We start from the raw sequence: 15,103 nt of genomic DNA, 5'->3' as shown, positions 1-15,103 counted from the left end.
CCCCGTAGCTCCTGACTTTTGAGATAAAAGCAGATTATTGTCGTAAAGTCAGAATATTGATCAAACATGATATGGTTTCCATTAAAACTTCAATTACCTGTGATTGTACTTATTGTTAGATCGTACAAATTAAAGGTCATCTTTGAAATCAGATTACAAACCAGCTGATATCTATAGCTATAATGTAGATTTCAGTATTGTGTCTAAATTATAGGTTGAAATAATCTTGGTGTAGTTGACAATGATATTGTTAGATGTGAAATGAGTGCAACATCAGTAATCATTCTTTATTTTAGTGCATAAATATAGGGGAATATGATTTTAGTACAGTTTAGAGTGAATAAGTTTATATTTGGAAAAGTTATGTTCGTTAATCTTTTGCTAATCATTTACAATAGAGTACTTGCAGATGTTGAAAAAGAAAGGACTGTTACTTTGTAAGACCTATGCTGAAAGTATCTTTGTTAGATTTGTGCAAATAACTGACAAAAATCCTGTTACTATTTTTTGAAGGTGGTCATGAAATTGTGGATTAGAATTAGAATTGAATGATGCTTGCAACTTTATTGAACCCAAAAATTATTTTTAAATTAAAATAATTGTAGGGAAAACATAGTTCATTCAGTTATAATTTAAAAAGTGAGTTGAGTTGACAATAAAATAAAAAGGAATAATATTTATAAATTGAATTTAAAAGTGATTATGTTCTTTGGAGGGCATGTTATTCATTGGCGACAATAATATCAAAGGATTCAAGAATTCACATAATTTAAGAAGTGGATTCCATATAGAAAAAAAATTATCGGAAAAATTTTATTTTGACGTTTTAAAAAAGAAGACTCAAACTATGAAATTGAAAAACAGCTTGAATATAAAAAAATTCCTGGAATAAATTTTCATTCAGACAATTAGTTCCAAGTGACTTCTAAGGACCATGTGAATTTAAAGCCTGATTCGATCAGTGTTCAATTTGATCTAGAACTAAATCTGTTAGTATGAGCAACACATTCTACTTCAAGATGTTTTTCACTGGCAAAGTAGATTACTGACAGTACAAATCTTAACAAGTCAATAAAAAGGAAAAATCTATAATCTTCAAAGTATGTACAAGTGCATTGAAGAAGTGTGATTAAATTCAATTAGCAAAGAAAATGTGTTGAAAATGTTGTTTATTTAATGATGAGTAAACAATAGATCTTTTGTTCCTCCTTGATTTTAATATTGGTCAGCGATTTATTGGTCGACTCAAGGTTGATATATCAAGGTGTGAATTTGTTTCCTCAGAGAGGACCTTCAACAATCAATCTACCCTCTGAGAAGTGACAATTGATACACAACAAATTTGTTTACAAATCTGTATAGTTTGCTTTTTGTTTCTTGTATAGTTTGACATTTGCATACTTTTGTATATAGTTATTATTAAGTATCATGTGCATGGACAAGCTGTTAAGTTTTTTTTCTCACAAGGACATTAATGATTCAATGAATGTGTGATACTTACCATTTTATACAAGTTTAATCAAATAATTATATATAATTGGAAAAAATTTCTGAGCAATTTTTGTTTTTGTTTTTAATGTTTATAAATTGCTAGTTCTTTTTATATGTAAAAAGATAATTCAAAACAACTTTTTATCTTTTAAATGATGTCTTCTCTATTAATTGTGCCATATAAAGAAATATTTTATTCACATAGATTGTAGACCTATTGCTCTCTCTTTGGCGTATACCCCACATATCTAGATTCAAATAAAAAATATTCACCTGATAATTTCAAATTAAAGTTATGAAATTCGTCAGTTAATTTTGTTGCATTATTGTTAAATAATATTTTGAAACAATAAAAGATTTATAATTATTGGAGAAGTTATGTAATATTTAATGTGCTTCATCTTTTCTTACTATTAAATATTGATTAATTTGACAGGTAATGAATAGAAACAATTTATCTCAATGTTATAATTAGATAAACTACAATTACTGCTCAGTGTTTGCAACATCTTGCTAATTGCAGTTTGTTAAATTGCATGTTTGTGTCGAGTAGATATTAACTGAAAAAAATTGACATGGAAATTTAATAAGATGACACATGTAAAAAACTGTGGACTAACAGCAATAGTGCTTTATTGCTTCTTAAATGTTTGTCACACGAAAGATTAATGCCTGACAACTATATTGCTGGTAAGGAGATCAACATCTAAAGAGTTGTTAATTTGATATGACAAATATATGTTGAATAAAGAGCACTGATGAAGGTGACAAAATCTGTATCCAATTAAATTCTACATATTTAACAGTTAAAAGAACAACATTGTGCTTGTCTGAGATGGAAGAAACCCCACAAGGCATCTGTGGAACAGAAAAAAAAACATGATTTGATGGTCCACATTCTATCGTATCTAGTTATAATCACATGACTCAATAACAATTTTTACTGACATTCAGTGGAATAATTACAAATTATTTTTAAGTTTTTAGTTTGATATCGTTCAGATTGCAGGAAGTTGGAGAAAAAAATTTCACAAAATGTCAACAACAAAATTATTCTTGTGTGTAATGAACGAAGAATAATTGTAAAGATGGAGTACCTTGACTAATGTTTTATTAAACAGTTATGCTGTTCGTATGTTATTGCGGGTGCATGCTGAGCAGTATTTATTGATTTAATGAGGAAAATTATTTCATGTGTTAAATGCTGAAATGCTCTAAAGGGCATCAAAATTTTGCATAATCTTGGAAAACTTGTGACTTGATATACATGTAAGGTGCATGTAGTTTCAGAAGCACACGGAAATTACACAGTGACGTAAAGTATTCAATGTAGGAGACTTGTGACATGTGAAACTCTTGTTGACAAAGTACATTACAGTTGGTCTTTTTCTAAAGTAAAAGACTTTTCTTAATCAGAATTGAACTCCGTTCATTGCTTTAACATATTGATTTAAAGAAAATTTGAAAATTAACAAGAACTAGACAATCAATTTATAGCTAATGGATTATTAATAATAATTGATATTGGGATTTCATAAAATTTATGAAATTGTTATTAGATTTTTCTAAAAATTTCTCCACAAGATTCTCAAGAGGAAAAACATCTTCAAATGAAAATAGTTAATGTCATATTGTCTAGACTTTAAACATACATGTAAAGAAATTGAAATAAACAATGCCAGGAAGTATCTTAGACATGGATTGTAACAATGCCCAACATTAATATTTCATCTGACAAAACTTAGAAGATAAAGCAAAAAGTAACTTGGAATCATAATGGAGAATTTTCCTCTGTGATCAAAGCACTGAAAGTACTCACAGTAAGGACAATGGGGCATAACCTATGTTCATGTGCTGTGCCTTCACAAACTTTGCAAAGTGATAAAATTCCATACATTCCATATGCCATAAAACAAGTGAGTAACTCTTAATTTCTTTATTCATGTTGTTGGCCAAAAAGGAAATGTAAAATTTAATTACCAAAACTGTTTATTTTGCTTTTTTAACAAAAGTTAAAAGTCAAGATTAAATTGAAACAGTAGCGTGATGTTGTACATAATTAGCGTTTATTATCATTACTTTTTATTGAGAAATTTTCAATAATGATCAAGAACTTATTTTTTATGTTATTAACAATGATTAAGAAATATTAGGCTTAAAGAGTTATATCTATGTAAGGGCTATACATGCTTATAAAACTTTCTTCAAGGTATACTTGCAAGTTTCTTACTTATTTTTAAAGATCTTCTAGATGAACAATGTCAATAAAATAATTACTGTATCACACAATAATGCAAATTCAGCCTGCATCAAATTGTTTTGAAAAATGTCTATATAGAGGTAATACCATATTTATCAGTTCGAGAACGTAAGATGTCTATAAATTTCTACTTGACCCTGCACAAATCTTAGACCGACTAAAGTTGCAGACATAATATTGTTTTCTGACAATTTAAGGTAATAGATTTTTAATGTTTCTTCTAGAGTTTAAGCTCATGGTAGTGAAAAATACTACATGTATTTAAGAAATAGATATATTCTAAATGTCACTGAAAAAGAAAAACCATGGGTAAATTTGTTCATGGAGTAAGTAAAAATAGATGGATTTTCTGGTTCGGATTTGTTATTTAGACAAGCCAGACAGAGAAACCAACTATAGCAGAAAATCAAATTTACACTTTTCTCAATGGTATAGCATCATAATTACTTATATCATTAAATGAATTACTGCAAATTTTCCGCATAATGCGGTTGTCTTAGATTCATCCAAATTCTTAAACAAAAACTCTGCTGTTTAGTAAATTGATTTGTTCTGATTTTTTTCTGTTTTACAAGAAATTGTATTTCTGTATAAACTGTAATTATAAATGAGTTTAGTTGAACAGGTTAAATTTGGAGTTCATGGAATTTTCTTTGTTTGTGTATTTTACATTGATTTGTATCTTCAATAAAATTGAGAATGGAAATGGGGAATGTGTCAAAGAGACAACAACCCGACCATAGAGCAGACAACAGCTGAAGGCCACCAATGGGTCCTCAATGCAGCGAGAAACTCCCGCACCCGCAGGCGTCCTTCAGCTGGCCCCTAAACAAATATGTATACTAGTTCAGTGATAATGGACGTCATACTAAACTCCAAATTATACACAAGAAACTAAAATTAAAAATGATACAAGACTAACAAAGGCCAGAGGCTCCTGACTTGGGACAGGCGCAAGAATGCGGCGGGGTTAAACATGTTTTTTTGAGATCTCAACCCTCCCCCTATACCTCTAGCCAATGTAGAAAAAAAAACGCACAACAGTACACATGAATATATGAGATTGGAACATTGACTACTGTCCTCTAAGCTACATAGTTGTGTGATACTTGAATTGTTGCCAATGGTGATATAATTGCTGTTTTTAAGGTTTCTTCAACAAGGCTTTCTCTTAAAACATAGTTTAGATGTTCTTTGCATTAAATGTCAGTTGGGCACAAAAGGGTTATAAGTGTTACCAGTCAAATGAAAAAAATGGTTAAAGACTATTCCATTTCACATAATATCTAATTAAGGTTCATCATAACAAATGGACAAATATGGCCGTATTTTCACCCCAAAAACTACTCTGTGTACAGACTTACCTGTACAGTTTGAAAAGTTTTAAGGCCTGGCATCCACTAGATATATAAAAGTTAAATGCATTTTGTGTTTCAGAAAGATGTAATCATTTTTGGATTTTGATGGGCATTTTTTTTCCTTCCTGCAGAAGGTTTAAAAATAAACAAACACCTGAATTGCATTTGATACTGTCCACTCAGTTACTCTTTTAACTCATCTATAGATGTGTAAATATGTATTGTCTGTCTTTTGTATATGCCAATCAAGGACAATCAATGCAATACAAACCAGTTGTTACCTGAGAGGGAGCATCTCAAAGTTGTATCCCAACTTAGTTTATTTTTACACCTTCTGCAGGAACGAAAAAAAATGCCCATTAAAATCCAAAAAAGATTTTATCTTTCTGATATGCAAAATACATTTAACTTTTATATATCTAGTGGATGCCAGGCCTTAAAACTTTTCAAACTAAACAGGTAAGTCTGTACACAGAGTAGTTTTTGAGGTGAAAATACGGCCATATTTGCCCATTTGTTATGATGAACCTTAAAAGCGTTGGAATTTTAGTGCAGGGATGTTAACATTTAGTTATTAAGTAACCCACTAATATATTGGTGCATAAAATCAAATGCATATAAAGTAATTGTTCTTTTCTATAATATAATTGTACGAATATTGTTTAAACTAAAAATGCATGTTACTAATCAAGTCCATTTTATCTGAAGATAATGTTACAGAAAATGTCTGCGTTGAAATACCTAAAACTTTGGACCCTTTCAGGTGCTCCTGACAGGTAGCTCTTAAGTCAATTTAATTAAGTTATATCACCTGTAAATATTGATTTAAGCTAACAGTTTTTTATTTAGCTCATGACAAAATTTAAACTGGATTAACTATTTACAAAAAATATCAGATTTCTATCTGTGGTTTCTGCATAATTTTCCATAGCTTAAAACTACGCAATCATAAAAAATCAACAAGATTATTAGAAATATTGACATAAATATCCAATGTCTCATTAAATTTTCATTATATTAGTTCTAAATTAGTCATTACCAAAGAAGAAAAAAAGCATTGTTTAAAAGTTGATAACTTTGAATTAACTGACATCTTTATGATGACATTATGTTTGTCTGTTTTGTCTGGCTGAAGTTATACTCCTTTCTTTTACTGGGATCCTTTTTTCTAGTCTACCCTTTTTAAGATATGTATAGCCTAGCCAGGGCATCCTAGTCTAATTTCTGCTTCACATTCTAATGTCATAATCCAAGGGTACTGATAGCAACATACTGAAGATGTTAATTCACTTGTCAATTGTAATTAGTTATTATTGGAAAGCACTTTAGTTTGAAATGTAGGTCAAATGCTACTTCTGTCCTATCTGCCATGGTTGTACTTTATCTTGAATGTTTATCTACACATCTGTCACAATAATTCTTGGATTAAGTAGAACATAGATAGCCATAATGAACTCTTAATTGTTATACCCCCCGCTTTAAAAAAAGGGGAGGGTATACTGTTTTACCTCTGTCTGTCCTTCAGTCAGTCAGTCCGTCCATCCCATGAATATTTTCGTCGCATTTTTCTCAGGAACTACTTGGGAAGGATTTCTGAAATTTGTTTTCAGGGTTTATATAAGTAAGTTACACCGTGTGATGCGTTTTCAGATTCATCACTCAACAACTTCCTGTTTACCGAACACTTGTATTATTTTACACATGATAGCCAAGTTGAAAATTTTCGTCACATTTTTCTCAGGAACTACTTGACAAGGATTTCTGAAATTTGGTTTCAGGGGTTATATAAGTCAGCATTACCGTGTGATGCGTTTTCAGATTCATCACTCAACAACTTCCTGTTTACCGAAATATTACGGAGTGGGTATTACTTGTTTTATTGACAGACGTTATATAAAAATAAATTGTTTTGACATGGGTTTATTTCATTTAAATGTTGACATTATAATATTAATTTTTATTCAATGTTAACATGTTTAAAAAGTTGCTCAAAAAAAGAAAACTACACCTTGCCAGCATGGAGTAAATGAGTGAGTGTAACTGTTTCCTCTTTTTCTTTTTAATAGATTTTTTACCAAGAAAAGCAGTTTCAAACAAAATAGTTTTCAAGTCTTTGTAGTATCAAAAAAATTGAATAATACTTCTGATAAAAAATTTTTTTAGGCACACACGAAAATTTGTCAAAAAGTTAAGCCGTATGTGTGGAGGCAGGCACAGATTAGGTCTTTAACAAAACATCAATCCAGAAGGTTGCCGTTAACATAGATTTTGAAGTTGATGTATATTTCAGAATTTTTTTTATTTCGATGAACAAAGTGGAAATGTATATTTGCCATGTCCAAAGTTCAAATACGCTGATTATAATAGCTATTATAGTTTGCAAAGGAAGTTGCTGTTCCATAAAAGATTGTTTCCTGTTTAGTAACATTTCTAGAAACAGGAAGATATTAAATTACCCGGTCATAGTTTGTTTTGTAGTTAGAATAATAATTTATTGGTATGGATTTACGATGCATAGAAGTTGTCAATGCTGCATTTTTATATGCAAATTGGAATATGGATTGGGTAAATAGATAAGGACTTACAAAGAAACTTATTCTTTTTAAGAGAAATTTATCATGAAATGGTATTTTGAAAATAATTGTAATTATGCTCAATATGGAATACATATATTTATGAATGTCATGACAGATCTTTGCAGAGGCTGTTTTAAATTCATTGACATCTTGATTAACTTGACTCAGGGTTATGTAGAAAAAAAAGAGCCATAAGATACCAAGGGGACATTCAAAACTTGTGTATGACTACACCATGTCAAAAAATGATAATATATGTAAAGATAAACATGTCCACAAATCACTATATAGAAAACTAAAGACTGAATGAGCAACTTGAACACCACCAAAAACAGGGGTGAATTCACGTGCTCTGGAAAGGCAAGCGGTTCCTACGTACTCCACATGGCCAGTTCAGTTTGAATTTTGTTGAAAACTATTAGAACATTTGTCAGGTATAAAAATCAATCATTATTGCTCAGGTAAAACTTATATTCTTTTAGTTGTTGGAAGCTACAGAGTGGGCTCTGAAATTCAATGATCATTTTATTAATAACATTAACAGTACCAATTTTATTGCACCAGATGCGCATTTCAACAATAAATATCTTTCTAGCCTCTTGGATTGAAGATAAAAGTTTGTACTAGTTATTTAGTACATACTGTCTATCATCCAGTAGTGTGAATGTCCCTCTAAGGATTAATTATTAACTCCAGAATGTAGTTTAACCTTGTAAAACACCATTAGTACAAGACAATCTAATAGAGATCAATACCGCAAGCACAATTCCTGTCGGAAATGAAGAAATAGTTGCATTTCTTTAACCATGATCTATTTCTATTCCATCTTAGTAAGTGTCTGTCTGGTTGACCATTGGCCAAATGATTTGTTAAAAAAAAAGTACTGGTAGATAATTCAGAGAGATATTAGATTGGTAGAAAAACAAAAGTCTATTTTCTAAAATAGAAATAGAACCCATTGGGTCTTATTATGAAGGGCTTTTTTTTGTCCTATTTTAACATGAGACCAGATGTGATGGTATTATGCCAATTGCAATTGGAAAGAGAGAGAACAATCAGACTCTTTAGGTTGCACTTCTGTAAATATAGACAATGCAATTTCCCATAGGAACCCCCTTTGCGGCTAAATCTGTGCCACTTTTACTATGAAGTTTCGTAAAAAATTATATCCTAGAATGGAAAGTTGATATGCACTACTATTTTATTCAAAGATCAAAACATAGGGCTGTGCTGCATATTTTCAGCATTTATATGCCCTGAACTTCTAAGAGTTTAAACTTATACTTAAGTTCTGTACTACCCCTACCTTCACTTTGGGTCTTCCTCAGAATTCAATTTTCGCCGCTACCATGTGTTTTTATACTGGTAACATTCCCAAGTTATGTCTCTATGAGATGCAAAATAGAGATCATATCTGGGAACCAGTACGTAAACAAAACAAAATATCTATGAATATTATATATCTCCCCAAAAGAGGCTTGTTTTGTGAAACAGCTGTAATTACAAAGTGCAACCTATAGCTGTATTACCTCCCTTGTGTTGATTAGGACTCCTCTAGGTAGCGTTATATGATATTATATACTTAGGTCTGCAGGGGATATTTTCAGTTTTTGTAAGGAAGGAATATATAATAAACAGCCATTCATTCCTTATTTCATTCTTTTTCAACAATTATAAGGAATTAAAAGAGGAATAAAATAATTTCTGAACAGAAAAACCGTAAACTAACCTCCTTTTTGAAAATAAATTTAAAGAATTTTATATATATAGAAACTCACATCTCATGTTTGAGGAACAAGCTTCATTAAGTCTTTTGGAAAGCCAGATGATGGGGATCATAAAAAACTAAAACAGATGCCAAATCTCCTTGAGGGATTTTAAGCACCAGAGGATCTAATGGATGTCATAAATGTATTTGATGTATTTAGTTTGTAAAATGAAAGTTTTCTGAGAGTAAGGTCAACAACTCTCGTTGGGGGGAAATTAAATCTATAAATCAGGACAATAATTGTCAGGACTGTCATAAACCAAATTATTACTCTCATAAGACATGAATTTAATGATGATATTGTATGATTTTAGTAATTGATACAATACCACTTGAAAAAAAGTTTTCAATGATTGAATATACTGATTTGTATCTCTCTTTCTTTTACAGGTCAGTGAAGAATGTAACCTCTTACGACTGAATCTTACTGAAGCTCAACGAGAATGTGAGCAAGCCAAAAATGAACGAAATCGTCTTCAAAAGCAGGTTAAAGAGTTAGAAGACACAGTCAAGGTAATTACATTAACCTATGTATGATACACTAGTATATTTATTTTAAGCTGAAGCATTCAATTTGATCTGAATGCGACCTGAAATGTTTGAAAATAAAAATTGGAAATGGCATGTTACCTTGTGGTCAATTCAGTACTGTTAAGAAACTTTGCTTGCAGTCAATACCGTAACTGTTAAGAAACTTTGCTTGTAGTCATCCAGTACTGTTAAGAAACTTTGCTTTCAGTCAATACCATAAATGTTAAGAAACTTTGCTTGCAGTCATCCAGTACTGTTATGAAATTTGCTTGCAGTCAATACCGTACTGTTAAAAAACTTTGCTTGCAGATATCCCGTACTGTTCAGTCACATTTCAGGAAATTCAGTATTTATTGCTTAAAGCACAATTTAATAAAAGATTCTTACCACTCTATAAATAGGCTGAACAAATCTTAGTTGAGTGCAGAAATATTAATGTAAAGTGCACCAAAATAACAGCAATTTGAATAGATTTTTTTTTTAAAAATGACTTATTTTATATTTCTGTTTTGACATGGTACTTATGATCCACTTGACAATTGATAAAACAAAGAAATTGAAGTAACAAGATTTTTCAATAATTCTAATTGAGTCTTGTTAACATTTTACTGCTAGGTATTTAAGATTATATAATAGCTTATTCCTATCATGCTGCATACCCAAGTGCATTTTCAATGATTCAGATTTTTACTGGTTAATTTAAATCTGATTTTAAGCATCTGATAATACAAGATTTTTCTTCAGGCTAAAATGCACAGAGACTAAAGTTTTGAAGGTATCTCTCTGGCAATTGTATAGGGATTATAGGGTTAAACAATAGGGTGATTTATCATTGTCATCTAGCTGTTCATCTGATGTAACTTAAGTTAAAATATTGAATTTTGGAGTGAAAATTCTAGTTTTCGTATGTATGCAAAAAAAAGTAAAATAACAAAAATACCGAACTCCAAGGAAAATGAAAAATGGAAAGTCCCTTATGGAGATGGAATGACAAAGTTAAGTTTTAAGAAAAAATGTGTAAAAATTGTTTGTCAAATCATTTAAATTTTCTGTTTCCTCATTTCTCAAATCAAATATTCAGATATCTTTATTTTATATAAGTTAAAGCAATTTTTAAAAACTAAAAGTTTGGTGAGTCAAAAATTGAAGAAGAGGCATTTATTGAAAAAGATCAATTATTTATTAGAAGATAAACAGTATTTCACATTCAACTGCTGTGCCAAAAAAATTGTTAACTCCAAGTCTCATTATTGAGTTCTAATGATAGGTTAAGTAATGATTACCTATTGAAATTACCTATATAATCAAATATAAGCTATGTATGATATAAATGGATCAATTATTTAAATATGTAATAGCTTTACCAGATGGCCAAGGTACTATTGTTAAATAATTGGAAGACAACAAGTATTGGTAGCCATTTGTATATAATGTTAAAAGTGAGGAAAGATTAAGAGATTTTATTTCTAAATGGATTATGATTTTAACTGGAAATGAAAGGTAATCACAATTGGGAGTTTTTGTCGAGCCTGTGACTTTTGTCGCAGAAAGCTCGACATAGGGATAGTGATCCGGCGGCGGCATCGTTAACTAACTTCTAAAAAGCTTAATATTTCAGAAGGTAAAAGACCTGGATGCTTCATACTTTGTATATAGATGCCTTATGGTATGAAGTTTCAGTCTGTCATATGCCCATTGTCCTTGACCTCATTTTCATGGTTAAGTGACTACTTGAAAAAAAAGTTCAGATTTTTTGTAATGGTAATTTCTCTCTTATTATGAGTAATAGGATAACTATATTTGGTATGTGCGTACCTTGCAAGGTCCTCATGCCTGTCAGACAGTTTTCACTTGACCTCGACCTCATTTCATGGATCAGTGAACAAGGTTAAGTTTTGGTGGTCAAGTCCGTATCGCCGATACTATAAGCAATAGGTCTACTATATTTGGTGTATGTAATGATTGTAAGGTGTACATGTCCAACTGGCAGGTGTCATCTGACCTTGACCTCATTTTCATGGTTCAGTGGTCATAGTTTAGTTTTTGTGTTTTGGTCTGTTTTTCTAATACTGTATGCAATAGGTCAACTATATTTGGTGTATGTAAATATTTTATGATGTACATGTCAGTCTGGCATGTTTTATTTGACCTTGACCTCATTTTCATGGTTCATTGCTTATGTTAAGTTTTTGTGTTTTGGTCTGTTTTTCTTAAACTTTAAGCAATAGGTCAACTATATTTGTTGTATTGAATGATTGTAAGGTTTATATGTCTGTCTGGCAGGTATCACCTGACCTTCACCTCATTTTCATGGCTGATTGGTCAATGTTCAGTTTTCCTGGTTAACTTTGTTTCTTAGATACTTTTAGCAATAGGTCAACTATATTTGATGCATGGAATGATTTTAAGGTGTACATGTATGTCTGGCAGGGTTCATCTGACCTTGACTTCATTTTCATGGTTCATTGGTCAGTATAGAATTTCCATGGTTTGGTCTGTTTCTTTTATACTATAAGCAATAGGTCATCTATATTCTGTGTATGGAATGATTGTATTAAAGGCGTACATATATTTCCGGCTTTGTTTATCTGACCTTGACCTCATTTTCTTGGATCATAAATGTTAATGTGATACTTGTAGTAAAACTTTATATGTAGGACTATCAACATAAAATCTATGATCAGTATAGTAGGCGAGACATTTCAGCGTGTGCACTCTTGTTTGTTCTGACATCAAAATGGAAGATAATTTTCAGTGCAAAAGACATACAGGTTTCCTAAATAAAGATTTCTGAAATAAAATGTTATAAGATTTCATTATGAATAAAACAAATGAGGGTATACCCTAATGAGACACCAACCCAACGATGCAAACAAAAATACCAAAGACTTCAACTGAGGTGTCAGAGATAATCTTGCTATGTGTTAATAGAAATAATGTGGAGACACGTTGTTAACCTGGAGATTTGACCTTATTAAGGATTGGAATTCCCTCCTGGGCAGTAAAAATCATCCAGTGATCTATCTTGGTTTTTTTAAAGTGGAAATTCATTCTTATAAAATCCAAAGGATTGTGGGAATAGTTTAATTGTTAGTACACAAATAAAAATATTGTTATGCTATTGTTTAGACATCGACATCCATTGGAATAAAAGTATGTTACTAACCAATAGCATGATATCTAGCTTGATCAGGGGCTAAAAAGTCAGATATATCTTGTGATGGTATTAAAACAAACAAAGAATAAAATAAAGATGCCTCTTATTGCATAGCTCTACAGTTTTGTTGTGCTTCAGTTTATTTGGGGAAATGAAGAAATTCTCTTCTCCTGCTGATGTCATGGAAGTGTAAAATAATTATAAAAATAAGAAGATGTGGTATAATTGCCAACGAGACAACTCTCGACAAGAGACCAAATTACTCAGAAATTAATGACTATAGGTCACCGTACAGCCTTCAACAATGAGCAAAACCCATACTGCATAGTCATCTATAAAAGGCCCCGAAATGACAAATGTAAAACAATTCAAACGAGAAAACTACCAACCTAATTTATGTACAAAATGTTCTCTTTAAAACAAAATGATTGGAGTATTTTTTGTGTGTATTTTCAGAATCTCAAAGACACAGCAGAACAGTTCACACAGTTGGAACATGATCATCAAAAAACAGTGCAGAAATTACAAGAAAAACAGACACACTATGACCAGTTACAGCAGGTATAGTTTATACTTAGAAATTTGAAAGGAGAAACAATGAATTTAGGCTCATATATTTAAACTTTAGAAATAATCAGTTTATATATTGCTTATATCTATGTCAATTGAACTGTGGAGGATAATGTTGTTAATACCACATCTTATTTTTATTATATATTCAAATAGTGCAGTTACTGAAATTGAGTAATTATCGGAATAATAATTTTGAAACTTCCACAGTTACTCAGTATAAAGTTAACATGTAAAAGTCCACTTAACCAATGTAATGACCCACAGTTACTCAGTATAAAGTTAACATGTAAAAGTCTACTTAACCAATGTAATGACCCACAGTTACTCAGTATAAAGTTAACATGTAAAAGTCTACTTAACTAATGTAATGACACACAGTTACTCAGTATAAAGTTAACATGTAAAAGTCTACTTAACCAATGTAATGACCCACAGTTACTCAGTATAAAGTTAACATGTAAAAGTCTACTTAACTAATGTAATGACACACAGTTACTCAGTATAAAGTTAACATGTAAAAGTCTACTTAACTAATGTAATGACACACAGTTACTCAGTATAAAGTTAACATGTAAAAGTCCACTTAACCAATGTAATGACACACAGTTACTCAGTATAAAGTTAACATGTAAAAGTCCACTTAACCAATGTAATGACACACAGTTACTCAGTATAAAGTTAACATATAAAAGTCCACTTAACCAATGTAATGACCCACAGTTACTCAGTATAAAGTTAACATATAAAAGTCCACTTAACCAATGTAATAACCCACAGTTACTGAGTATCAGTTGAGTTACCTCCCAATGCTGGGTTTGAATATATGATATACATATATTGAAAAAGAGAGATTACTACCAGCATACTGAAAACATACAAATCAAATGCCTTTAATATTGTAGTCACAAAATGACAATTCAGCAATTATTTGTTTTGTAGCAGTTTAAAAAGGTTCAAAGGCTATTTATCAAATTAAGGTAATATTGAATTGTATACTATATGTAATATTATTTTTGTCATTCCAGGCACATGATCAAACTAAAAAAGATTATGAAGATGCTTTGAGTAAATTACAGGTACTTTTTTTACCATCTGACTTCACTTAATTGTAAAATGTTTTTCTTTATTGGTTTTTTTTTGTAAATACCATATTTGTCCTCATATCATTGTAATTTTGGTTCTAAAAATTCAGTGTCAGTAAAAAGAGTTAGCAAAATACTTGGTGCTCTTAAGAAAGGAGGAAACACCCAGAGAATAGAATACAATGTCATTAAAGGTGTTAGCAATAATTACAGTTTAAGTTCCAGGTATCTGCAACCAAAAATTATAATTGTTGTTTTTAAATACATTATATGCAAATATTATGCCAAGTATAATGCATTGACCTAA

At 30.8% G+C, this 15,103-nt stretch overlaps 1 protein-coding gene across 21 annotated transcripts in view; it reads left to right on the top strand.

The window, feature by feature from the left end:
* LOC127712109 (RIMS-binding protein 2-like) overlaps positions 1 to 15,103 on the top strand; it is a 172,177-nt gene that overhangs the window by 116,725 nt on the left and 40,349 nt on the right. For all 21 annotated transcript variants that reach the window (XM_052218331.1, XM_052218332.1, XM_052218320.1 and 18 more), the window contains 3 exons: positions 9,844 to 9,966; positions 13,598 to 13,702; positions 14,740 to 14,790. In XM_052218331.1, coding sequence (XP_052074291.1) covers positions 9,844 to 9,966; positions 13,598 to 13,702; positions 14,740 to 14,790 — 279 coding nt within the window. The remainder of the gene's footprint in view (positions 1 to 9,843; positions 9,967 to 13,597; positions 13,703 to 14,739; positions 14,791 to 15,103) is intronic.

Source organism: Mytilus californianus, unplaced genomic scaffold (assembly GCF_021869535.1).
Source record: "Mytilus californianus isolate M0D057914Y unplaced genomic scaffold, xbMytCali1.0.p SCAF_8, whole genome shotgun sequence".
NCBI classification, from domain to species: domain Eukaryota; kingdom Metazoa; phylum Mollusca; class Bivalvia; order Mytilida; family Mytilidae; genus Mytilus; species Mytilus californianus.
This window is presented reverse-complemented; position numbering and strand designations above follow the sequence as displayed.